Genomic DNA, 25,337 nt, shown 5'->3' with positions numbered 1-25,337 from the left:
TTTGATCAGTTTCGTTCAGCTTGTCAACAAAGGGTTTTATGGCTTCCACCACCGCCCTGCGCACCAATTCTTCGAGCGACTCCCCTTTCTGCAAGGTGGCCGAGATTGACTTACCGAGAGCGGGACTTTGCTTCTTTGCTGCCATTTTGGGGGGGGGGGGGCGCCAACAAAATTCTGGAACTCCACGAAGGGGAAGAGCAAGTCTTCTTCAGATCAACCTCTCCTTCACAAACGCTTGTAGAACAGAAGGGATTCGCTTGTTTACAGGCTTCCGCCTGTTTCTTTTACTTGCCGTTTCTCGTTGCCCGGCGGCACTCGAGGCGCCGCGCACATCTGCCGGCCTCCATAGGGACAAACGGGCAATTCCCTCCCCGCATTGATTTCGGGGAGTTCTTCCCGCCGCGTCCCGGACCCTGGCTCCCTCCCTGGGAGTCCTGGGGGCTAATCCTTGCAGATCAGCCGCCCGGTCAGGGTGCCCGGTCGTTTCCTCCCGGACCAGCCGAGAGGAGCGTCCGGCATGGCTGAGAAAATGAAACCGAATCCAATTCAAATTAAATTCTTGAGATGTCAAACAAATTGGCACTTAGACTGTAAAACAGAATTTACATCGGAACAATGGAGAGAAATCTGGACCTCAAATATATTAAACTCACAAATAATCACTTCTCGAATTCAATCCTATAAAATAATTCATAGGTGGTATATAACGCCAAAAAAAAAAACCTTTCACTGATAACTAAAACAAACTCACCACTTTGTTGGAAAGATTGCGGTAATATAGGGACATTCGCACATTGTTGGTGGGGGTGCCCTCGAATAGAAATTTTTTGGAATGATATTTTGGACCATATAAAAGAAATAACAGGCTACAGAATCCCTCTTGACCCGAAGATTTTATTTTTGAATCAATGGAACAATAATGATATTCCACAAATTAGAAGAGAATTAATCAGTAACCTCTTAGTTGTAGCTAAGAATTTGATAGCTTTAAATTGGAAATCAAAGAAGGTTCCTTCAACAGACAAATGGCTTGAGAAAGTATGGGATTATTACATACAAGAAAAAGTATATGATAAAATATATCAAAATGAACATTATCCAAAAGAAACTGACTTCATAGCAAAATGGTTACCATTCATTGATTTCATATCTGTTACAAATCAACAACCCCCTAAACATTTACTCTTTATCATACAAGACTGAAAAAAATGGTTACTAAAATTACACTTCAGATTTAGTTTTCTCTGTACTAGCAAACTGGATTACTGATCATTATCTCTGTACTTTCTTTCTGTACAAAACTATGTTTAAAAACAACAGGTTTATATTTATATATATATACATGTATATAGTTAATTATTTACTTGCAGTTATTTTTCAACTTTGTATATTGAGTTTGAAACATTAATAAAAAAATTATTTTTTTTTTAAAAAAAAAGACCAGTAAGAAAACTTTCCCATAGGCCAACCTCATCCATTTGCCTGGTGGAACATCTCTGTCTTACAGGCCCGGCGGAAAGATAATAAATCTTGCTGGGTTAGGGTTTCAGCAGAGTTCCACCAGGCTGGTGCTAGGACTGGCTCTGGGTCAAGGCTTGGCAAGCCTTCCGGGCGCCAGTGACCACCAGCAGTTGCTTATCGGCTGATTGGAGCGCCTTCTGGGGCACATATAGTGAGAGGCAGTCCCGCAGATATGCTGGTCCCAGTCTGCTAAGGGCTTTATAAGACCAAAACTTTGAATCTGATCTGGAACTCCATGGGGAGCCAGTGCAGCTGCCATACAACAGGAGTTATATGCGCCCTATACAGGGTATCTGTAAGGAAGTGCGCAGCTGCATTCTGGACCCTCTGTATTTTCCAGACCAGACCCAAAGGAAGTCCTGCGTAGAGCAAGTTACAGTAATCCAGTCTGGAGGTGACCATTGCCTGGATCACTGTCATTAGGTCGTGGGTTGAAAGGTAGGGGGCAAGTTACCTGACCTGTTGCAGATAGAAAAAGGCAGACCTGACAGCTGCTGTGATCTGGGTCTCCATTGATAAGGAGGCATCCAGAATCACCTCCAGATTCCTTACTGTTGGAATGGATGTAAGCAGTGCCCCATTGAGAGTCGTGAGCTGGATCCCTGAACCCATGTACAGGACCTCCGCCTTTGTGGGATTCAATTTCAGTTGACTCCGCTTCAACCATCCAGACATGGGCTCCAAAGCTCTGTCTAGCTAAGGCATCTGAAGCGAAGGGTTGGCCATCCATCAACAGATACAACTGAGTGCATCTGCAAATTGGTGGCAGCTCAGTCCAAAACTTCATACCAGCTGGGCAAGGGGATGCCTATAAATGTTAAACAACATTGGGGAGAGTGTCGCCCCCTGTGGGGCACTACACACCAACAGGTGGCACGATGACCACTTCTCCCCCCAGTGCCACCCTCTGTTTCCTACCGTGGAGAAAGGAGACAAGCCACATCAAGGCAGTCCCTCGTATCCCCATATCAGTGAGGCAGTGAGTCAACAGATCATAGTTGACTGTATCGAATGCTGCTGTAACACCAGCAGCGCTGATACGCCTTGACCTGGATATCTACAAAGATCATCTGTAAGGGCAACCAGTGCCATCTCCATCCCATAGCCCGGGTGGAAGACTGAAATGGGTCCAGGATAGAGGAATCCTTTAGGAAGACCTGCAGCTGTTCTGCCACCACCCACTGAATCGCCTTGCCCGAAAATGGGAGGTTCGATACTGGGCAGTAACTGGCTGGGTTGGTGGGATCCACAGATATTTTTTTCAGGAGAGGTCTCACCATGGCTTCCTTAAGTAGCCCAGGAAAGGTTCCAGAGCTCAAGGACAAGTTAACAATGGCCTCCAATGGGGCCTGTAGCCCATCTGCGCTGGCCTTCACCAGCCACAGTGGGCAGGGGTCCAAAGGGCCTCACCATCCACAGGAACCTGTCAACCTCATCCTGGGAGAGTGGACTGAAATGAGCTAATACTGGCCTAGAAGACGGCCAGGGTGCCTCCTGTTCATATAGTGTGTCAACTGTGACTGGCAGGTTGTGGTGGAGAGACAAGATTTTACCTGCAAAATAGTTCACAAAAGTCTCTCAGTTAATTACCAAATTCAAAATTTGATGATCTCCCTGTTATAGGGTCGAACTACTCAAAACAATTTTGCTGGATGTGAGCTTGCGAACGCAATGGCGGCAGCATAGAAATCCTTTGCCACCTTCATGGCTATCTCATAGGCTTTCATAAATGTCTCAGCTCCTGCTTCATCCATCATAGCTCCTCCTTAGACCAAGGGGCTAACCTGGTATGGGAGCAGAGAGGGCGACCCATGGGGGGGGCAATTTCATTGATGGTTTCGGAGAGACAGCTATGCCAGTCCTCCACCAGCACATCCAACAAATCACCAGGGGGCATCAGATCCCACAGAGCGTTCTGGAAACCAATTGGATCCATTAGTCTCCGTAGGTAAGCATAAATCAGAACACTGCCTTTAAGTGAGGCTGGTATACCCAGATGAGCCTTCAGGACAAAGTGGTCTGACCATGGCACTGCTTCAGATTCATCCAGGTCCACATGAATCCCCACCCTAAAGATCAAGTCTAGCGTGTGGCCCACTTGATGCATGGGAGCTGATACAAATTGGGAGAGTCCCAGTTTTGCCATGGAAGACACTAGGTCTGCAAACTGTGAGGAGGCACTTTGCTCTCCCAGGCACTTGGTGATGGTTATTGTTGCTTGGCCACATTTTGTTGAGTTTGAAACCTCATCTTAATTGTGCTTTTAATATATTGCTGTAAAATTTTTATTGAATTACAGTTTTTTTGTGAACTGCTTAGGGAACTGGTTGAAAGGCAGTCCCAGAAAGATTTTAAATGAAAATGTGTGTTTTCTATGAAACAGGAAGGGTAGCTGGTATAATCTTATTTATATATGGTGTCTCAGATACTATTTTGTAATGTCCAAACTTAGTTTTAATGTTTAATTCCATGGGAAAGGAAACAAGCACACAGGTAAAAACCAAAGTGAATTCTATGTTCTGTACAGGAGTTATCTAATCTGCTGTGATGTTGTTATGAATTCCCAAAAATCTAGTGAAAGAAAAACAGTTGAATTCCCTTTCCACTTCAGTGTGCCTGTGGCTTCTGCATTCCTTAAGGTCTTGCTCTGTGAATTGAGTGGGGGAGTAACATGTTATCCTTGGCTTTTGCATTAGCTGTTGAAAGAAACATTGGAAGCACAAGAAGAGCATTAAGGGATTTCTGAGATCTCTCAGGAGAGGAAGCTTTGCAGGTGCCACATTATCTGTCCTCTGTGTAGTTAGAATAGCTCTGAAAATTTTATGAAGTCAAAGATTATTATTTGTCTTCTGAGACTGAACATACAAATTCAATTATTTCCTTTGTAGACTTCCGGTTTGGGATTCATGGAGGTCTAACGCAGCTCCATTTGCGGAGCTGACCGGACTGCCGTTTTAACCGGCCGGAGGGGTGAAAATAACCCGCGGCCGACTGCTCTCAGGCGGGGAGCAGGCAAAGAACGCTCAAGACCCTAGGGTGAGCTAGATCTCGGACGAGGGGGGGCTCTACTCAATGAGTCTCCCCCCCGATCCTTGAGGTCCCACCTTGCGACGGGTCGGCTATAATCTCTGCGGCAGTTTTGGGGCCAATTCGGCTGGCATAAGACCTACATACCCAAGCTTCGATCGGGGAGGGAAGTTGAGAGGAGAATTTAAGATCGAAACAGCGATTACAACCCGAGAAAGTTGAAGAGAAGGTAAAGATCGCTATCTCTTGAAACGGGACAGATTGACAAAAACAGAGAGGAAAGAAAGTAGATTTTTAAACTGCAACAGACTAGTGAAAAGGAGGTGAAGACTCGGCAGGAGTTGTATTTTAAAAGAGACTAAGTTTAAAGAAGTTATTACAAAAATCGGACTATTGTTTTGAATACCTGTGGTTTTGGAGCTGTGGGAAAAAGACACCATCGCGAGACCTGCTGTGGGAAGACGGGAGACAGGAAGTGCGTAACAACAATAGAGTGGCTGGAGAGAAGCGGCCCTTGCCGAAGGACAGGAAGTAGGGAATCGCCATTTTTGAAAGGGGAAGGGTCGCGGCTTCAGCGGAAGAGGAAGTAGGCCATTTTGAATTACAACAACATAGAGAAACCATAGAGAAAAGACGCCCGACATTTTGGATATTTAAAAATTTAATTTTGGCAAAGATTGGGACATTTGAAAAAAAGGAAAACGTTTAATTATACGCCACGGAGCTAAGGAAGAGAGCAGATTCGTGGGAGCGAGCTAAAGCAAGCCCCACGATGTCGAAAAAAGAGTGGCAATCGGCAATAGAAAATCTAGACAAAAAACTTGTAGACATGATGAAAGAACTTAAGGACACGAAATTGGAGCTTATTAAGGAGGTCAAAGAAGTTACACAGACAGTAAAGTCGGAGCTGTCAGAAGTGAAAAAAGGCGTGGAAACGATTAGTAGTGAATTACAAGGAACGCAGCAGAGAGTCAAAACAGTAGAAGACGCGATGGAGAATTTAATAGACACGCAACAAACAGAGATGAGACTGGTGAAGGGGAGGATGTCAGTTGCAGAAACTAAACACATGGAGAAGCAGCTTCGTTTTCGTGGTCTGCCAGAAGTGGAAGGGAAGTCAGCGCAAGAACAGATGACTGAGGTGTTGGCTGAATACCTGGGGAAGGAGGAGGAGGAAATTGTGGCTATCCTAGATGTGGCGTATCGTGTGAACTCGAGAATTGCAACCCAGAGGAAATTACCAAGGGATGTGATTGTGCAGTTTACAACTAGAAACATGAAAGAGAGGATTGTGACAAAACAATTTCAAGACCCATTGGAGATTGATGGCAAGACGATTATCATAATGAAGGAACTGCCCAGATCAGTGTTATTGGACAGGAAAAAATATAAAGTGCTAATTCAGACTTTGAAGGACATGAATATCAGGTACAGATGGGAGTTACCGGAAGGAGTGTCCTTTGAGTTTGGAGGGGCAAAAAAACGCATCAGATCTGAGCGGGAGATGGAGAGATTTATTAAGGACAATGAAAAAGACTTACCAACAAAACCATGAATATGGAGTGTAAAGTATTATCTTGGAATGTAAATGGACTAAACTCACCGAATAAGAGGAAAAATATTTTTCATTGGCTACTAAAACAAAAATGTGATATTGTTTGTTTGCAGGAGACCCATATCAGAAAACAGGATGTAAAATACTTAAAATCTGGAAAATTGGGCAAAGAATTTGTAGCGGCCTCCAACAAGAAAAAAAGAGGAGTGGTGTTGTACATAAAAGAGGAGCTGCAGCCAAAATTTGTTATGAGAGATGTGGAAGCTAGATTTGTAGCAGTGGAATGCAATTGGAATTTAAAGAGAGTGTTGGTAGTCAGACTTTATGCACCTAACGGTGCAAAGGAAAGCTTCTTTGAGGATTTAAGGAAGCACCTAGATGATTTTGTATATGACCAGATAATTCTTGCTGGAGACTTCAATGGAGTGACAGATTTGGAACTAGATAAAAAGACTACAACAGCACAAAAGAAAAGAGGACTATTGCCAAAGCTTTTTTTTGAGTTGATTCAACAAGAGACTCTCGAAGACGTATGGAGGAGAGAACATCCTAAAACCAGACAGTTTACTTTTTATTCTGCAAGGCATCTTACATTATCAAGAATTGATATGATCTGGGCCTCAAAAGACTTAGCGTTATGGACTAAGGAGGTAGAAATAATGCCGATGGTAGGCTCAGATCACAACCCAATTATGTGGAAATTTGGAAAAAGGAGAAAAAGGAAAGCCTGGAGAATAAATGAGGACTTGTTACAGGAAAGTGAGAATATGGAAATATTGAGAAGAGAGACAAAGTTTTTCATACAATACAACGTGAATAAAGAAGTACCAACCAGCAAAGTTTGGGACGCGTACAAGGCGGTTGTAAGGGGCATACTAATGGACTTAAATGGCAGAGCAAGGAAAAAGAAAGAGGAGAAAAGACAAGAGATTGAGGAGAAAATAAAAGCCAAAGAAGCACAGTTAAAAAAGAGACCAGGAAAAAAGAAAATATACCAGGAAATCAAAATTCTTCAAGAACAGCTAACAGCAATGAGTAATAAAGAATTGGAGTGGAACCTTAAAAGACTGAATCACAAATTCAATTATTTGATGTAAAGATGGGCTCTGGACCAAAATGGAATTCTAGCACATGGGAATGTCTTGCTGTAAAAAAAGAGATTTTTACTGCTTAAAAAGAAAGCAGCACAATGAGACTTTCAAAGGTGCATAATACCTAAGTTCTGTCTCCATATTCTAGTGAACTCAACATGTTGTTGAAAATGTATAGTATAATATTCTTGAACTTCTTGTTATATATTCCATTATTAAATGTCATTGTGCGGTATCACCTAGGTCACTAAAACTTTAAACTGTAAGTTTATAAGCTAAGTTAATATACATACAGAGCAGTCTGAAAATAATCATAAACACAATACACCATGGCATGCAGTGAGGAGCAGGAATCTGGTAAAATTAACCCTCCTTTTGCTAGTGGAGGAGCAAGTTCTCTGCCAGTGCAAAATGGAGGAGGTGGTCTTGTTTAAATTGTCCCCTTTTCACTGCAGGCTTCCATGACCTAACTGTAACTAGAGATATGTAAATATGAATTTCTCATTGAATATGTCTACTTTGGCTTTTTCTTGGAACACTAGGATTAGCTTAAATTCACTGTTTTATTCTAACACAGAATTTTGAAATTTTTGGCTTTGAACAGCAAGTAGAAATACTATATAGACAATTCCAAATGCGAACTAGATGAAGAGGGGAAGTGTGGGATTGAGAGGCAGAGCTAGGTATCATTAGCATGCTGGAAACCTGGTATTTGATGAGTCATCTGAGGACAGTGTGTGAAGAGTAATTGGAACAGAGCCAAGGGCCTGTTCCTGGGTACCCTAACAGAATTCAGAAGGAATGCAGAACTTCCCCATCTGAATAAGGAGCTAGGTAGCGAGAGAGAACCAGATGAGGACAGTCTTGAAACCCTAGAGATGGAATGCAGTAGAACATATCAAGCAATCAATTGTATTGAAGATAGAGATCAAAGAAGATAGAGAGTTGAGGCCATTGGAGCTGGCAATAAGTAGACTATTGGTTATTCTCATACAGGCAATTTCAGTAGAGTGCAGAAATTAACAGCCAGATTGAAGGGAGTCAGGAATGAAATTAGAGGAGAATTTTTTTTTTTTTAAAAAAAAAGCTGGATTTACCATGCCTTAGAAATTTGGAAGCAAATACTAGAGAACTTGAGAAAATATTGTCAAATTTACCTGACCATATGACTCTCTGTTTCAATTATATCATACAGATGGACTTTTCTCATTTTAAAAATTACTTTTAGACATCCTTATAAGCTGTATTATTGAAATGTTTAGGGATAGTAAAGGTTTTTCCTAATTCACTTACAAAACAGAGGACTTCCTAACATGTAACAACACCAATGACCAGGGGTCATTTCGTAGAAAAAGAGCTGCAGGAGCTCATTAGCATAATCCATTAGCATATACCATGCCCCTTGATCAGGCCGAAATGGCCAGGATTCGGCTGCTGCCAGATGAGGGAGTGTTCCCCTACCTGGCAGTGGCCCGATCGGGGCCGTTTTGGCCCCAATCCAGGCCGAAATAAGCCCAAAAGGGCTCAAAATGGCAGTTTTGGGCACGTTTTGGCCTGAATCAGGCCCAAAACTGCCCAGATTGGATCGGTGCGAGGCATCGACCCAATCCTGGTGGTTTTGGCCCTGACCCCGGCCGAAATGGGCCCCAAATGGCCAAAAATGGCCATTTGGGGCCCATTTGTGCCTAGATTAGGGCCAAAACAGCCTGGACCAAGTCAGTGCCAGGCAGGGGAGGGTTCCCCCGCCTAACACCGACCCGATCCCGGCCGTTCCGGGCCCCCATACCAGCAGAAATAGGCCCAATATAGTTGAAAATGGCCAGTTTGAGCCCGTTTGGGCCCAAATCAGGGCTGAAACAGCCAGGACTGGGTCAGTGCTGGGCAGGGCAGGCTTCCCCCATCTGGCACTGACCCGATCCCGGCAGAAAATGGCCCAAAATGGCCAAAAGTTGCCATTTTGGGCCTGAATTGGGGCCAAAATGGCCGGGACCGGGTTGGTGCCGGGCATGGGAGGGTTCCCTGCTCAGCGCTGACCTGATCCTGGCGATTTCGGCCCCGATCTGGGCCGTTTTGGCCTCGATCCAGGCTGAAACAGGCCCAAAATGTCCAAACGTGGGGAACTGCTAGAACAGAGTTCCAGCGCATCCCCCCTGGAAATGAGCCCTGCCAACGACTATTGCTATACCAGAGTGATATCTCATGTCCAGGGATGGCCCCCAGCTGAACCCTGGACTCCCCAGCCTTCCCCCCAGAAGACCCCGGGGCCCGACAAGACGGTACCTACTGGGGCAGAAGGGGCTAGCCAAGGCCGAGCCCTGCTAGCCTCGGAATGGCGGGGCTAGCTGTCAATGGCTACAGGGGAAAGCCAGGAATGGGGGAGGAGAGCAGAAGGTGGCTAGACTCTGCTGGTGAGGCAAGCCTTCCTTCAGGGGACCCAATTCCTGGAGTGACGCAATTCCTTGGGTGGGCAACCCCCTTTCTGAGGCCTAAGGGGGAGCCCTGGCAGGGGTCCAGAAGTAGGGTTTCACCCTCCCAGGCCACTGCAGGCAGCCGGCGTTAGGTGAGGGAAGACAATGGACCCGCTCAACACTCCTCTCCCGGGGGTGGACCCACCAGCGCCAGCAGGGGGCGACGGAAAGCCCAACAATGTGGTGGGGAATGCAGGCACCGCGCCTGCGATAAGAAGGCTGCTTCCCTGCCTGCTGACCCCGCCGGGGTGTTCCCGAAGCCGTCCTCTCCTACGACCTGCCATCTTTTCAGGGCCCACCAGGACATCTACCCCAGCCAACACCCAGCCTGAAAGGGATAAAATGGACCCAAATGCTGCCGCAGCCGCCGGAACAACTGGAACTGGCCCATCTAATCCCTTGTTAGACCTGACGCAGTTCGGTCAGTGGATTGCAGACCAGAAGGTGAGGCTGCTGCATGATATCACCACTCAACAGCAAGAATCTCCAGCATCCCTGATCAGGGGGCTCTGTCAGGCTCTGGGCGGGACCAGTGGAGGCTGCCCAGAGGCCCAGAACTCAGTGGGCTTTTGTTCTCGGACCCTATTTAACCGGGGAAGCCCAGGCAGCCTTGAAGGTGCTGCCCAAAAAAGAGGGGGGTCGACTACTCACACCTCAAGGCGGCAATTCTGGATAGGTATGAAGTCACGCCCGAATCTTATCGACAGAAGTTCAGAACCGTGACATATTGCCAGGGCGATCGGCCACGAACCCTCTCTTAGGGATGCCGCGTACTGCTGTTTCAAGCCAGAAACCGAAGGGGAAAAGAGGATAGTGGACCAGGTGGTAATAGAAAAGCTGCTTCATATTATCCCCCGCCCTGTGCTCGCCATTGGGTGGCCTGTAGCCGACCTGCGACACTCCAGGAAGCCACGGTTCTCTTCAAGAACTTCTTAGCGGCCACCGAGTTCCAGGATACCGATCCTGAAATAAATGCACGGGGGAAAGGATGGAACCCTGCCAGCCACGGGGCAGAGGCCCCCAAACCTGGCCAGGCAAGACCAGCGACCCGAGGGCTGGCAGAGCCCTGGACCCCTCAGTCTCAGGGAAGAGCAATGGGTGGCCCCAGCAAGGGACCATGGGCGAGGCTGTAGCCCGGACAAAGTCAAGGACTCTGGACTCTGTTCCAAAAGAGATTGGCTTGCCTCTCCAGTTCTGGCCTCCACCTCCTGGCTCTGGTTCAGCCCAGGTAGGGCTCTCCAGTTTGAATGGGGGCTGTGCAGTAGGTACTTACGTATGGGTGGTGGAGCTTCTCCCATTTTAGGCTTCTCCATCCAAAAACTTTCCCATGTGTTCATTTTCAATCTTTTTAAAAGAATTCAGCCCTTATATCGATCTATCAGTAGATTGATACATCAATATAAGCATGTGAAAAAAATAAAAGGAGGGGTACTGTGACATCACTGATGATACCACCGATGACAATAGCACTCTCACTTGAAAATCCTGATTATTTAAGAGACCTGCAGACTAAAATACTGTAAAAATACAGGTGTGTGTGTGTGTGTGTGGAAGAATTGCACCCAAATTGATTTCTATGCTAGGGGATCAACTATTAAGAAAATCGGGGATAAATCAAGTATAAATGTCCCTTACAGTTTGGAGCTCTCCTTCTGCAGTTGTTATCCAATTAAAAAGTATTTGGAGAGTTGGTCATGAATCTATTGCTTTACATACTTTGCCCTAATACTACTGGTGGTTACTATTTTCTAGATGATACTGGTTCTTTCTTCTCAGGTGGTGGATAGAAATCATTTCTAGTCTAATAGCAAATCAATAACAAATATTTTCTTTTACAAATATGTGGATCTAGGTGATTCCTATCTGAGTAAGATAAAGACCCACTTATTTAATAAACGTTTGCAAATACGTTTTTTGGAGTGGGAGTGAGTAAAGATTTTTAAATAAAAGCCTTTAAGTGAGGTGAGGCGGGGGACAACGGAGAAATTTTCAGATGAAGTGAAACTTGTAAACCTAATTCAGTCTTGAAAGTAAATATGGGACTGGTTATCTACACCCCTTGCTCTTCCTGCAACTGTGTGTGTGTCTTCTTTCTCTCCCCTCATGTTGGACAGCAAGCAGACCTTCATGTCTCATCACAGGGGGAACCAGGTATTAATTAATTACATAAATATTTAATTGGATGTGATTAATTGCACAATGGCCTAAATGAATAATGGTTTCATAAACATTGGCTAGCTTCTGAAACATCTGGTACACTATGTCCCAGTTGTGTGTATATTATACTTCCTAGGAAGCTCAACTCATATTTATTAACAGTAGACATTATACAGTTGATTCCCAGTCAGATGTGATTTTTTTTCCTTTCATTTCTTGAGATCGTTTTCAGTGCTTTTTTTAATTTTGGCCTATTTCAAAGGTTAACAGTCAAACCATTGGGTCAGCCATCTGGCTTTCACGTTTCCATCTTTCCCATGTATGTTCCAGTCACTCTTTGACTTCCTGTTTCACCTCAAAACATAGTTTGCCACTGTATCTAAGCCAACAAACTGTAAACTACACTTGTTAGCAGATAACAGTTAGAAATTGTGAACAAACCATGGTTTCCAATTCTGGTTTAGAGAGAACATACAATGTGTATCTTGCAGGTTCAGTAGTGCAGACTATGGTTTACATGCAAGGGAGGCAGCTGGAGCAAGCAAGGAATTCTTGAGTCTGAGGCTCAGCCTTACATGTGAATCACACTATTCTTTAAATGGCTAATAAAAGCCAGATGAGCTAGCACATGGTGTGTGTTCTGTCACTCAGCTTGCATTTGGGAGTGTGCCTTAGCCATGAAAGCATTGCGCCAGTGGGTTTCTGCAATGGGAGTCAGCTTTGACTTTTCTCCCATAGGAAACAAAGGAGTGGCTGGAGACACCTTGTTCAGAGGCCCGTCGAATTGGCCCCTGGGGTCCAATCATCCTGAAACGTGAAAGATCTTTAGAGGACAGTCAGGAGTAGGTCCCCTGCAAATTTGGTTGAATTTTCTTGAAAAATGCCACCTATGGCCCCCCAGATAGCTCCCAGATATTTTTTTCCCATTGGGAATAATGGAGAGTGGCCAGGGGCACCTTCTTTAGGGGCCCATAAAATTGGCCCCCAGGGCCCAATCATCATGAATCCTGGGGGGGGGGGGGGCGGTCTTTGGAGGACAGTCAGAAGTAGGCTTTCATAAAATTTGATGAAGTTTAGTTAAAAAATTATTCCCTAGTCCACCAGTTAGCCCCCAGAGAGATTTTCTCATTTTAAAAAAATGGTCAAATTTTACCAGATTTTTACTGGAGATGTGGTAAAAATTGGAATACCTGTTTTTTGATTCGGAATAACTTGATTTTACCAAATAAGCCAAAGTTTGGTATTTTAATACACATTCTGAACTGAACTGTACACCCTTATCTGTCACAACAACCCCTTGTAAGGAGTGGGTTTGCAAATGGTATCCATAATCTCTAAAAGGGAACAGTGAGAGATAAAATATTAATAGGGCTAAAAATATTTGTGACCCGCTATGGGTGGATTCAGACATTTGGAAGTCACCAGTAGATGATTAAAAGATAGTATCCTTTGAATAAACTGGCTGTCCATCTGTCCATGTGTTTAGCTCCACCATTATCTTCTTTTTGTTTCCCTCAAGTTGGAGGAGGGTAGGGATGATAAAGTTGGGTTTGATTGCCTAATTGGGAGGTATAGGAAATCTCTTTGCCATGTAGCGTGGTTTTGAGTGCGTGCTTCCTGGAGGTCTGAATCCATCTATATTGGACAATGAAACAGTGATATGCAATCATTGGCTTGTCTTTGGAATGCCCCCTGTGGCTCTTCTGAGCACTAGTCTCCAATGTGGTACCTGCTGTATGTTCTAGGGCCAGGGGCCTTTTCGGTCCTGGCCCCAACCTGGTGGAACTCTCTGTCTGAGGACACTCGGGCCCGCCAGGATCTTGTATCATTTTGGCGGGCCTGCAAGACGGAGATGTTCCACCAGGCTTACGGTTGAGGCCAGCATCAGGACCATCATTGTGCCTCCCACCAGTCTCCGGTATTCAAGTACAGCTCATGTGTCTGTCTACCTCCTCTTTGTATGCTGGGGGCAGGAATGTGTAGCCAACTATATCAGATTTTTGTATATATATATATAATTTTAATTACTGAATTTTATTGTAGAATCTGCTATGTAATTGTATTTTATGACTGTTGTACCCCGTCCTGAGCCCACTTGTGGGGAGGGCGGGTTAAACACCGAATAAACTAAACTAGGAAAGTGGGTAAGGGCATTGTAGTCACAGATGATTCCCACCTTGAAACAGCCATCCCCAGAGGGACTGTAGGCTAGGTAAATTGTGAGCTTCCCTGAACTTCAGGCCATGTGCGTGGTATGGAAGGACCTGTTTGTTTTTTTCAGCAGTTCCCCCCATCACAGAGAAGAGAGAGTAGAGCCAACGCAACAGTAGGCTAGCCACAGTGAGGTGCTGCTGATCTTATTCCCCTTTCTCCATGGCCAGCTTGCTCTCCTTTAGGTACCTTGGCAGTCTCGTTCTCTTGCCTGAGGTACTCTGCCTCTTGCTGGAGAGAGCGAGAAGGCGCAGAGAGATGCACAGGCTTCTTGCAAAGGGAGGCTTCACAGTACTACTGGCTGGCTCATGATGCGCTTCTGTAGTGAAAAACCTGAGCGCTCTCAACTTCCCTCCACTGTTGCCTTGCTCTTTCCTCCAGGAGGTAGAGCTGTTCACCAAACACAAGCGAGCAGGCTCTTCCGAAGAAAACCAAGCATTTTGCTCATCCTTACCTGACAGAGACTGCTGAGCACTTAGCTGGCCAGTAGTACTATTGAGATTCAGATGTCTTCTTCCCCACTCCCATTTGTGAGATGCAGTTTAGTCTTCAGTCCTGTGCATACTTAACTGAGAGTAAGGCCCAAGAAACAAAGTGGGACTTGCTTTTGAGTTAGCATGCATAAGATGACACAGACTTTTCATGATTCAAATGTTTGCGGGGGGGGGGTTGAATTTGGAGGCTCCTCAAGCCATCTGACTCTATCCGGGCTGATGAAAACAAAGAGGCAGGTAAGAAAAGATCTTTAGAAATTAGAATAATTTTATCATTAATATGGGTTCAAGATAAAGCTAACAGTATTATTTTTATAACACAAATTATATCATGATAGTGAAGATTTGGGGGGTTCCGTTAATGAGGCTGGATCAGCATATGTAGCTGACTGAGGTAGTGGGATGGGGCATACTGCTACTGAGTGCTAACCTGTAAAATAAAATTTCTTGCAAGTAGAAAACTTAGCTTAGAGAGGTTTTAAGTACCCTGTCTCCTGCATTACTGGAGTTCAACCTGAAGAGAACTTTTAATACACAGAAGCAGTTTTTAAAAATGTTCAGCCTAACAGCGTTCTGGAGAACTTGCAAGTGTGTACATTGTTTTGTGTCATATAAGTCTAACTTGCAAGCCCTTTTCCTCACTTCAAATACATGAGGCCTGCTAAGGTCCAACAGTGGTAGGGAGAGAGAACCCTCTGGTAATTAAAAAGGTAATTTAAAAGGTTATAGCTATAATTATATATTTAAAATTAACAGTTATATCTTACATTGTTGTATGTATGTGTTTGTGGAGGAGCACACAGGGTGTTTAGTAATGTGGCATATGGGATGATGGTAATTGTGAATGTGGGTCTCACCAAGCTGTGGACAGTATCACTGCAAAAAATTATTCTCAACCTCTTTCTAGAAACCATAAGTGGTGTAGTTGTACTTTGTATTGTCTATTTCATTCTGGGTTGGAGTGTGATTTGTGTGTGTGTAAAATTTCCTTACAGTCCTTGGTGGCTGGTTCTGTTTTCTCAGCTGGCTAAATTCGTGAGAATATTTTCCATTTTGAGAAACATGGCATTATTCCAAAATCTAAGCCATCAACATCTACAGCTTTGGGTTGTGGGATAGCAACAGGGGAGAATCAAAACAAATGGAACTCGGAAAAGTCTCCAGCTTATTTTCCAAATAGAGGAGCTCCACGAAACTGGTGGGAGAATTGTGTCATATCAATTTCCTCAAACCAGATTAAGCCAGTTCATTTTCTTGTCTACAGTTTCTAAAGGGAATGCAAGTTTCTGCACAGCTTGATACTTCCTGACAGTTCTGCCTGGCCCCTTTACGATAGGGGAAGGTAAAAGAATGGAAGTTAATAACCTGATTGTGTGCACTTTAGTCTTGAATTCACTGCATTTAGTATGGCTTACTCTCAAGTCTAAGATTGCAGATTCAGTATTCTTAGAACTAATACCTGACTCCCCCAAGTTACTATTAAGAACAAGCTTCTGATGAGCTGTTCAAATTTCTTGCTACCACCAGCAATAACAAATGAAAGTGCTGTCTCCTGAGTATGATAGGATTTAAACAGTTATGGTGAATAGTGTTACTTGGAATCACTTCCTATCCTAATGCATGGCTTCAGGGCAAGCATAGATAAATTTGCTGTGTTTGAAGGTCTGAGAGAATTCACATGCGGTTTGTATGTCTCTTGTTCTGAGACAGCCTTGTTAAACTGCTTTTTAGAAGATCACACTAATTTTTATTGGCGTTTTAATAACCACCACATCAGTAGTCTATTTTATAGAGTTTCTGGATGTGATTACTTAGAATAAGATATGAACCTTAGAACACTAAGGCTTTTCACTCTGGCATGTAGCTGTCTCTTAGCCTGTCTGCTAAGGTGTGGGGAGGGGAAATTAACAGTGCTGGCTCTCATTCCCCTATGCGCCCACGGTGTCACTGCTGCAAGACTGAATGGCTCAGCCAGTGGACAGACATCTGCTCTCCTCTTTATAAAAAGGGTGGCTGAAGTCTTGTGCATGAGATCTCAGCATTGTAAAATAAACTTCAATTTTCTTTTGGATTTTTCTGCAAAACTGGGAATTCTGCCAGCTCTGTAGAAAAAGTCTAATGTTTGTACATGACCCCATTCTTTGTATCTGTCAGGCCGCATGGGGTCAGGTTCATGTATAATTGACTTTGAACAGGGGAAAGAAGGGTGGATCTGGTGAGATGTGTGCTTCTAGCTTCTACTATGTCTATATGGAGAAAGTTGCTGTTCCCAAATAGGTGACCGCTACTGCCAACACCAAGCCTACAATGCAGAAAGTTGTGCTTCCCCAACTTCTGTTGTAATATAAAGCTAAGTTTCACACTAGTAATTCAATATTGCATACTATATGGTTAATCCTAGGTTGTTTAATGTTTTGTGAGCTTGTGTGGAAATAACTTCAGAAGTCTCCTAATCACCCATTTTCTCACCCTAAACTATTTGACATTTATGGTTAGATTGTATTATGGATTATTGTATCTGAATTAGAGATTTAAAATTTCCAGAAATTTTGGAGCCACTGGGAGAGGGGATGGAAATTTTTGGGAAGAAAAGACATTCTTTTTATTGATTTAACCATGTTAAATGTATCATTTGTAGTTTAGCTAGCATATAAAATTTTACTATTTGGCATGTTTATGGAATTTAAAAGTATAAATGTCTTTGTTTTCTGTAAGAAAAATTGCTAGTATATCTAATACCTCAGAAAAAGTCTGAGACTTTCAGTTTCGCAGCTGGTAGTTACCTTTCAGGCTAAACCAAAAAAGTCCAAAGTTCCAAAGTCTCAAAATCTAAAAACAGAAATTCTGGAGTGGCACCATTCCAGGTGAGCAGGTTCAGAGCAAAAAAGCAGGCAGCAGAAAACCCTTCAACAACCGTACAGAGTCCAAAAGCCATACGGGTCCAGTGGGGGTACAAGCTAGAATGAGGACTCTTGTTTTATCCATAGCTGTAACAACTGGCTTGACCCCAGTGAGACAATCAAAGTCAGTGAACCTACTTTTACTCAAGATCCTTTGCTAGAATGATGCAATGTTGATGCAAGATCTTGAAGCAGTGACATTGCACCTGCATAGTTCAATCCCAGCTCTGAAAGTGCAAAGGTATTATGACTTTACAGGTGTCTTATCAGACCCAAAGGCTGAACTGAACCAAGAAATAGACTGGGACAAGTTTGGAATTACCATTATCTAATGTTATAGGCTGCCTTACATAAAGACTTTCATACGATACACTTTGAGTAAAAGCTTGGATTTTCATTTTACTCATTAAAAAAGCAATAAATAAATTGTATTGTCGAAGGCTTTCACGGCCGGAGAACGATGGTTGTTGGGGGTTTTCCGGGCTGTATTGCCGTGGTCTTGGCATTGTAGTTCCTGACGTTTCGCCAGCAGCTGTGGCTGGCATCTTCAATGAAGATGCCAGCCACAGCTGCTGGCGAAACGTCAGGAACTACAATGCCAAGACCACGGCAATACAGCCCGGAAAACCCCCAACAACCAATAAATAAATTCATAGGATTTTTTCAGCGCTCTCCCAAATTTCCCAATTTTTTTGTTTGATAAATTCCTCAGATATTTTCATGCTATACATTTGTACTGAGTGAAATGCTTTTTAAGATGAAGTTTTGCTCACTCAAAAGGAGAAACATTTCACAGGTTTTTTCAGTACTACCTAAAACTTGCCAATTTTTCTATTGGAGAAATTAAAACATTGTGAGGGAAGAATTCCCATCTATAGTCAAATAGCAAGAAATGGGTTGTTTTTCTAGATGACAAACCTATGTGAATGATTTTTTAATATTTTCTGACTGAGAGCCCTCTTTTCTATTAGCATAGCATTTTTTCCTGCTGAAGCAGGTTTGTACTATCTTTCTATGACCGCCAGAAATAATAAAGAGCATAATAATAAAGGCTTTTGCTGAACCTGTCTGCAAGAGCTGAATGTTGAACTGTGTTCAGGTTGCTACATACATCTTGATATTGATTCCCATTAGCCAAGTTGCTCTATAGGAAAATTGTTTAAAATCTGTTTTCTTAGTGTAAAAGAAACTATTATGGCAAAATAAAGGACAGTCTGGAACTTGCTTGTTAGCTTTGCATTTTTTGTTCCATTTTCTATTGTTCTACATCTGTATGTGTGTCCATCCACAAAACGGATATGAAGCATCAGATAAAATACTAAATTTAATTTAACCTTTTAAAGATCTTTGTAAGAAAACGAGACGGACATCTGAAAACCTATATTGAGGAATGACTTCAAAAATGAAGTAATATCTAACTTTGTTAACTTCCAGGTATGCAGTTCTCTGTGGTCAGTACTCAGAACATGAAAGTATACAAAAACGCATACAAACTGGGCATGTATTCAAGGTAGGACTGTTTATCATATATCTAATTCTAAACTGGCCTACAGAGTGAGCCTTTAAAAATCTGCAAAATGGGAGCCAGGGACAGACAGGTGATTTCTGAAGGAAGCCTTAGATTTGCAGAAAGATAGGAACTCTAAAAATAACTCATTAGGGGATTAAAACCCTTAAATGATAGAAACAACATCTATAGCTTTAAGAAAAGAGTGCCCACTGGGCTCTCACAAGACTGTGTTCTGAGACATGCAACCCCAACAAGACTAGACAACTCCAACCAAGCCTTCCAAGCCTGAGTTTTTGAAAACGTGAAGTCATGAGGAAGGAGCAGGGAAAGACTGAAGCCAAAACAGTCCAGAAAAAGGTTTCCTCTCTTATTGTGTCCCCTGATGGAGGACTCACTGGGGGTCATGCCCAGTGGAGACTACTAGTGATTCATTACCCACATGACTTGGCTGGAACTGACAACTCTCTGCTTGCACAGCTTTTCCAACTTGGCCAGACTTTTCCCAGGGAGAGGCTGCCAGAGGAAGGGAGACTGGGAAGAGGGGCAGATAAAAGTAGGTTGGTTGATGGGTGGGAGCAAGAGAAGGAAGCAAGAAAAGGGGAGGTGCTATGGGGGCTGTTAGGAGAGAAAAAGAGGAAATGGGGGAAATACAGGGGGAAATGGACATGACACTTCCCCTGTAAGTCCTTGTGGATCCCCCACTTGAACCTGTATATTTTAAAGTGCTGTTATTGTAAGAGAGAAATATAGGATACTGTAGATTCCACTGAAAATTTAGAAATATGGTAGGAAGGACATGATAGTATAAGGCTCAAACTAAACAGGACATTTTTTACCAAGTCGGGTTCAGCTTGGGCCCACAGCATTGGGGGAGGAAGGGCGTCAGCTACCCTTTCTTGTGCCATTTTCCTGCACTGGCCTTCTGTGGGGCCCTGAATAAGTATTCAGTGCATGTGGAACCTTACAGTGGTGCAAATAGGATCATTTTAGCTTGGGAATATTGTTCAGGGAAGAAGACTGAAACCCCTCCTTTTCCTGTCCCATGATCCCAAGCTGAATTGGACCTTCATGCACTTGGAAATGTTGGTTCCCCAATACTGGGTTGAGGGGATCCCAATCAATCTTGTGCCTAACATAATATCTAGTTTAGACCTTCGCTGTTGTTGTTGACTGTTATGGTTATTGATTTACGTTTACTTGTCAGGGATAAGCAGCTTTCAGCCATTGTCTCTGTATACATGTGAGGCAACACATGAGCATATAAAGGAAAATGTCTTCCTTGCACTTAGAAGATCTTTTAAAACTTCAGGTTAGTGAGCTAATGAAAAGGGGGCATGTACCTTGTGGAGCAGATGCTGTATTATCAGCCTTGAGTAAGTTTTCACTTAAGAATCTTACCATTGAGACCTGAGCAATATAGTGGTGGGTGGATCACAGATTTTCCTCAAAATGCAGCCCTCAACAAATTTCTGCTTAATTAATTAATTTAGCCTCTTTGCTGTACATCTCTTTAGAAACATGTAGACCAAGCAATCGCTCTGAAACCAGATGACCCTAAATCTTTCTATCTGCTAGGCCGATGGTGTTACCAGGTAAATAATTTCCTTTTATATTTCTAGTATCCACAAGACATTGTGCAGATTATCTTGTTTAAATGGGAAATAGTGTGCCTGTTAAGTACCTTAGGATAGCTCCAGTATTAACTGTATGTATTCCTTAATACAAAATTTAGCTATTAACAGAATCTTTAGAAAAACAGTTGGTTTCATTGGTTCAGTGGCTCTTAGTGTTCTGTCATGCATTTACCTGTTTGCTGATGGATGCAGTTGTTAATGTCTGCCATGCTACATTATTTCAGATCAGAAAGGCAAAATCTGGCAGTCCTCTTCCTCCTGCTATTTTGTTGTAGCAGCTGATAATGCAGATTCACTATTGGTCTGTGGCAAGTTAGGACCTTTCATCCGTGCAATGAGATGTCATATGGAAGTATAGTGTTGCAACGTGATGCTATACCCACATGTGATGATGGAGGCTGACAACATTCAGTAGTCCAAAAACATTTATACCATCTCAGAGTTTAAAGCATTGCAGATTCTTTTTACTGGTATTTAATAATGAATAAAACAAGACTCCCTCTATTATGTGGGATAATTAGTTTAAAGATGTCAATTTTAACTGGCCAGTGCACATGCTGTACTATTTGTCATCAGGAAAAACCTGAACTAACAAGCAAAATGTACATCTGTATTAATCAGCTTGTCCCCCAAATTTCTTCAATATAAATTTTGTTCTATATGCGAAATAGTTCACTTTTTTTTTGCTTTTTTACATTGAGCTTGGCACTTACATACTAAGTTTTATTTTTCTTTTTTCAACCTTTTTTTCAGCCCAGTTTTCTTTGAGTTGAAGTTCTCCCCTTTGTTTTCCTTCTATAGAACTGATTCAACCCTGACTTAGTCGCTTCAGTTACCCCAAATGTGTTCATGTTTCATTTTGTAAATGTATGGTATATTAAAAACCATAAGTTGCACATTTTAAGCATTCTTTTTTTTAACCAAACTAGCTAGAATTGTAAGACATCTGTAACTTGCGTTTTAAATGTAACTTTTTTGCGTTAGTAGATGACTTTACATTATTTGCTGTCTCTCTGCTCTGTGGGTGTATGTGCACAAGTGCACCTATGTACATGCTGAGTTTGTAACATGCTTTTTATAAAATATATAGTTGAAAGGAGTTCTTCCAAGTTGTGAGAGAGCCAAGATCCTGGGTAGAGTTTAGCTTCTGATTTAATCATTTGGTCTTTGTGCAGGGCAAGGGAAATGGGCACAGAGGGATTATGAAAGCAAATAACTAGTTACAAGTAGACTCATGCTTTCTCTTTTGCCGTGTTACTAGAGCACACTTGTGCTGTTTTTTTGAGCATATGGATGTGATTTAGCAATATTTTTGAGCACCCCGGGGCTCCTAATTGCAATGTCTTGGTATAATCCTTTGCATGTGTTTTGCTTCTTATTCACTAACTGTTGCAGGTATTAGGGGAAGCTTACATGTGTGTTAAATTTCTCAGCCAGGTAAACATTGAAAACTGATACCATCATTCTTCGTAGTGAATGTCTATAAACAAATATTTGGGGTATGCACTTTTGCTTTTCTTTGATGGAAGAATGTGTTCTGGTGAAATGTTGCCTTAGATTGTGGCATTCATCCTTATGTATCATGTAAGCACAGGGGAATCCCATGTCAGAAGTGTACAGTCCAAGCTGTTTAAGATCACCACTTTATATAAAAGCTAAGGCTGCTTTGTACCTTGAAGACAACAACCTTGTTTTATTACAGCCAGTGGCTGTAGCTTCTAAGGCTGATTTAGAAAGCTAGTTCCAGTCACTCACACCTTAAATTTTAGAATATTGCTGCTTAACCCAAGACTTATTTGGAATCAAAAGTTAATCTTCATTCATTGGGCATTCAGGAAACGAGCATTACACCATCTACCACCCTTTCCTTTCTGAGGAGGAAGAATCCTTCAGAAAAGACCTCCAGTGGAGCTCTTGCTTCACACATTATCTTAAATATGTGGTAGAAGGAAAGATGTGTGCTTGCTTCTCCACCTCCTACAAAGAAATGCTGGTAGTTGCGTGTGTATGTAAATGTGTGTTGTTAGGTGCTAGTTGCTAAATGTTAGTAATTTTTATGTCATTGTACTTACACAGGTCTCTCACTTGGGATGGTTAGAAAGGAAAACTGCTTCTGCTTTGTATGAAGAACCTCCTACTGCCAGTCTCCAAGATGCATTGCAGAACTTTTTAAAGGTATTGCCATGTATACTTCCCACTAGCAGTTGTGTTCTTTAAAAAGTGCCTGCTTTTGGCCCCAGCTTCCAGGCAGGTGTAGGTTTTGGCTGCTGGGGTTGAGGCACTGTGACAGTCTCCATATTATGGTATGATCTTCCTAGGAATGTGAAGAAGGCTCCGAATTTGATATTCTTAAGCTACTGAAAGGCTGAGTTATTTGAGTGCTTTTTAAAATTTAGTTTGGTTGACCACTGTGCTCTTATGGATCGTCACTTGCTTTATAGCTGCTTTTTATAGTTCATTTCAACTTGTTCCTGTGTTTTAAATATTATGTATTTGTGTTTCATGTTTGTTACTCGCCTTGAGTTCTTTAGGAGAGAGGTGAGCAAGAATGCTACAAACATCAAAGGGGCTCTGTAGACATTCCTCCCGTGTGAGGTGGGAACAATGGGAAGTGCTCTCCTTCCCCCTCCCCATAGATACTTCTGCCAGGGCAGCTGGACTGGGCTGATGCCAGGTCTGTACCTCTGCAGGGGTACTTGGGATAGGTGAGGGACATGCTCTCTTTACCCATACTCTCCTGGGCTGCCCTGTCAGTGGCGGTGGCATTACAATGGGCAGGGTGAGGAGGGTGAGTGTTTAAAGCCCTTCCTCATGGCTTCCTCGCCTTCTTTTTCTTAGCTCTCTTACACCCTGCCTTCCTCCCTGTAGCAGCTCGTTGGCTTCATTCACCATTGTCACAACTTTGCATTGGGCGGTTCCTGGAGGATTGGGCCAGGTCCATTGCGGGGGAAGGAGGTGGTCGTTCATCTTGCCCCCATTTTCAAGGGGTCCCCTTAAGGAATCAGGAGGAAGTCATTTGGGGGTGTGCCCAGTTTGGGGGTTGTTGTTCACCTCCAAGTGACGAGCTGTCAGGGCAGGCCTAGCAATGTGGCTCACATCACCTGCTGTCTCGTGGTTGGTGCCCATCGAGCGGCCTGGGGGATGGTATCATCAGGTGGCAGGTAGGTCTTCATTCGATGCACAGATCCCTGCCCTGTGCCGTGCCAGTGCTCCAATGGCTGTAATCAGTAAAGCTGTGGCCTTTTCATCCCAGCATCTGTGTTTGTCATTCTTGCACCTGGTGCCACAAGCCTCACAGCTTGCCCTGCAGCCATAATTAAAGCTTTTTAAAAAACGAATCTTGAAAATGTGAAGCATGATGGCTTTGTGTTCCTGAACAGGCTCAGAGCAGATCTTTGGGTAATCCCAGCAACAGATATGTTATGTTACTTATCCTGAGAGTCTGTTCATCATTGGTCTTCCTGTGCAGTCCCGCTGAGTTGGGAGGGGTTTTTTTAAGCTCTATTACCACTAGGGGGCGCCCCTGCCTCCTATTGCGCATGCGTGGCCGTCTTTCCCACCTAAACAGCCTTATAGGAGGCGGGGCTCCCCTTCTACCCTCAGTTTCTCTTTCACTGCCATGGTGAGAGGTTTAGATCGCGACCGGAGGCAGATAGAAGTATTCCTTTCTCCTTCTACTTCTTCGGTGTTGGTGAAAAGACATTAGAAAAAGCTTTGTTTAAATGCTGTGAGAAATGCAAGGCGAAGATTACCAAGACGGGTGGTCATTCCATCTGTCTGATCTGCCTTGGAGTGAGCCATAATACCCAGGTGTGTAAACATTGCCAAAGTTTTATGGCAAAGGACCGGGCTGAGAAATCCAGCAGGCTCAAGGTAGCCTTGTGGTCTAAGGCAATGGCGGTGCAGGAACCTGCTGTAAAGGCAAAAAAATCGGCCGCTAAAGAGGGAGCAGCTATGTCGGATCTGAAGTCGCCGACTCCGGGACCGTCTTCGGAATCAAGACACAGCCTATCTGGGTCGAAGACCCCTCGGAACCGGACCACTATCAACGCCAGCATCGGGCGAGACAGAACTGACGTGGATCCAAAAGACGCCTTCAATGGCTAAGGTTCTGGAAATTGACATTTCCTCAGTGGAACCAAGCCTAAAGACAAAATCTTGCAACATTTATACTCAGGCTCCACGTCCAGTATAGCCTTTGCAGTTATAGAGGGCTTTGTGGATATAATGAACTCATTGTTTCAGAAACCCGCTATGGCTACGAACAAGAAAGCTAAAAGCCTATATCAAACCAAAGACAAATCTTTTCCATTTTTGTCCGTACACCCTCCGCCTTCATCTTTAGTGACAAAGGAACTTCAGTCCAAACAGCACCAGGGACCTTATTCAACTCCTTCAGACAAGGAGGGGAAACGGTTGGATGCCTTAGGCCGGAAGGTGTACTTGTCCTCTGCTCTGAATATAAAGATTGCTAATTATGTGGCAGTGATGGGGGCATATCAGTTGTGCCTCTGGAATAAGGTGTCAGCATTTGTAGACAAATTGCCTGAAAAGCAGAGGCCGCTGATGAAAGTACTTCAGGAAGAAGCTGTTCAACTGTCCAGGCACCAAATAAACGCTGGGCATAATGTGGAGGATACTTCAGCCAGGACTGTGTCACCAGCCATAGTGTTGTGAAGGTATGCATGGCTACGAGCAACATAGACGAGGGCCAAAGTGGAAGATCTCCCATTCGAGGGCAAAACACTATTTTTGGATAAGACAGATGA

The 25,337-nt window shown here is 43.5% G+C and overlaps 1 protein-coding gene across 2 annotated transcripts in view; it reads left to right on the top strand.

The window, feature by feature from the left end:
• RMDN3 (regulator of microtubule dynamics 3) overlaps positions 1-25,337 on the top strand; it is a 67,319-nt gene that overhangs the window by 22,906 nt on the left and 19,076 nt on the right. For both annotated transcript variants that reach the window (XM_054971657.1, XM_054971656.1), the window contains exons 8-10: positions 18,859-18,934; positions 20,449-20,526; positions 22,645-22,743. In XM_054971657.1, the coding sequence (XP_054827632.1) occupies positions 18,859-18,934; positions 20,449-20,526; positions 22,645-22,743 (253 nt within the window). The remainder of the gene's footprint in view (positions 1-18,858; positions 18,935-20,448; positions 20,527-22,644; positions 22,744-25,337) is intronic.

The sequence above is a fragment of the Eublepharis macularius genome, chromosome 2 (assembly GCF_028583425.1).
Source record: "Eublepharis macularius isolate TG4126 chromosome 2, MPM_Emac_v1.0, whole genome shotgun sequence".
NCBI lineage: Eukaryota > Metazoa > Chordata > Lepidosauria > Squamata > Eublepharidae > Eublepharis > Eublepharis macularius.
Note: the sequence above shows the minus strand (reverse complement) of the source record. Positions and strands in the feature narration are given on the sequence as shown.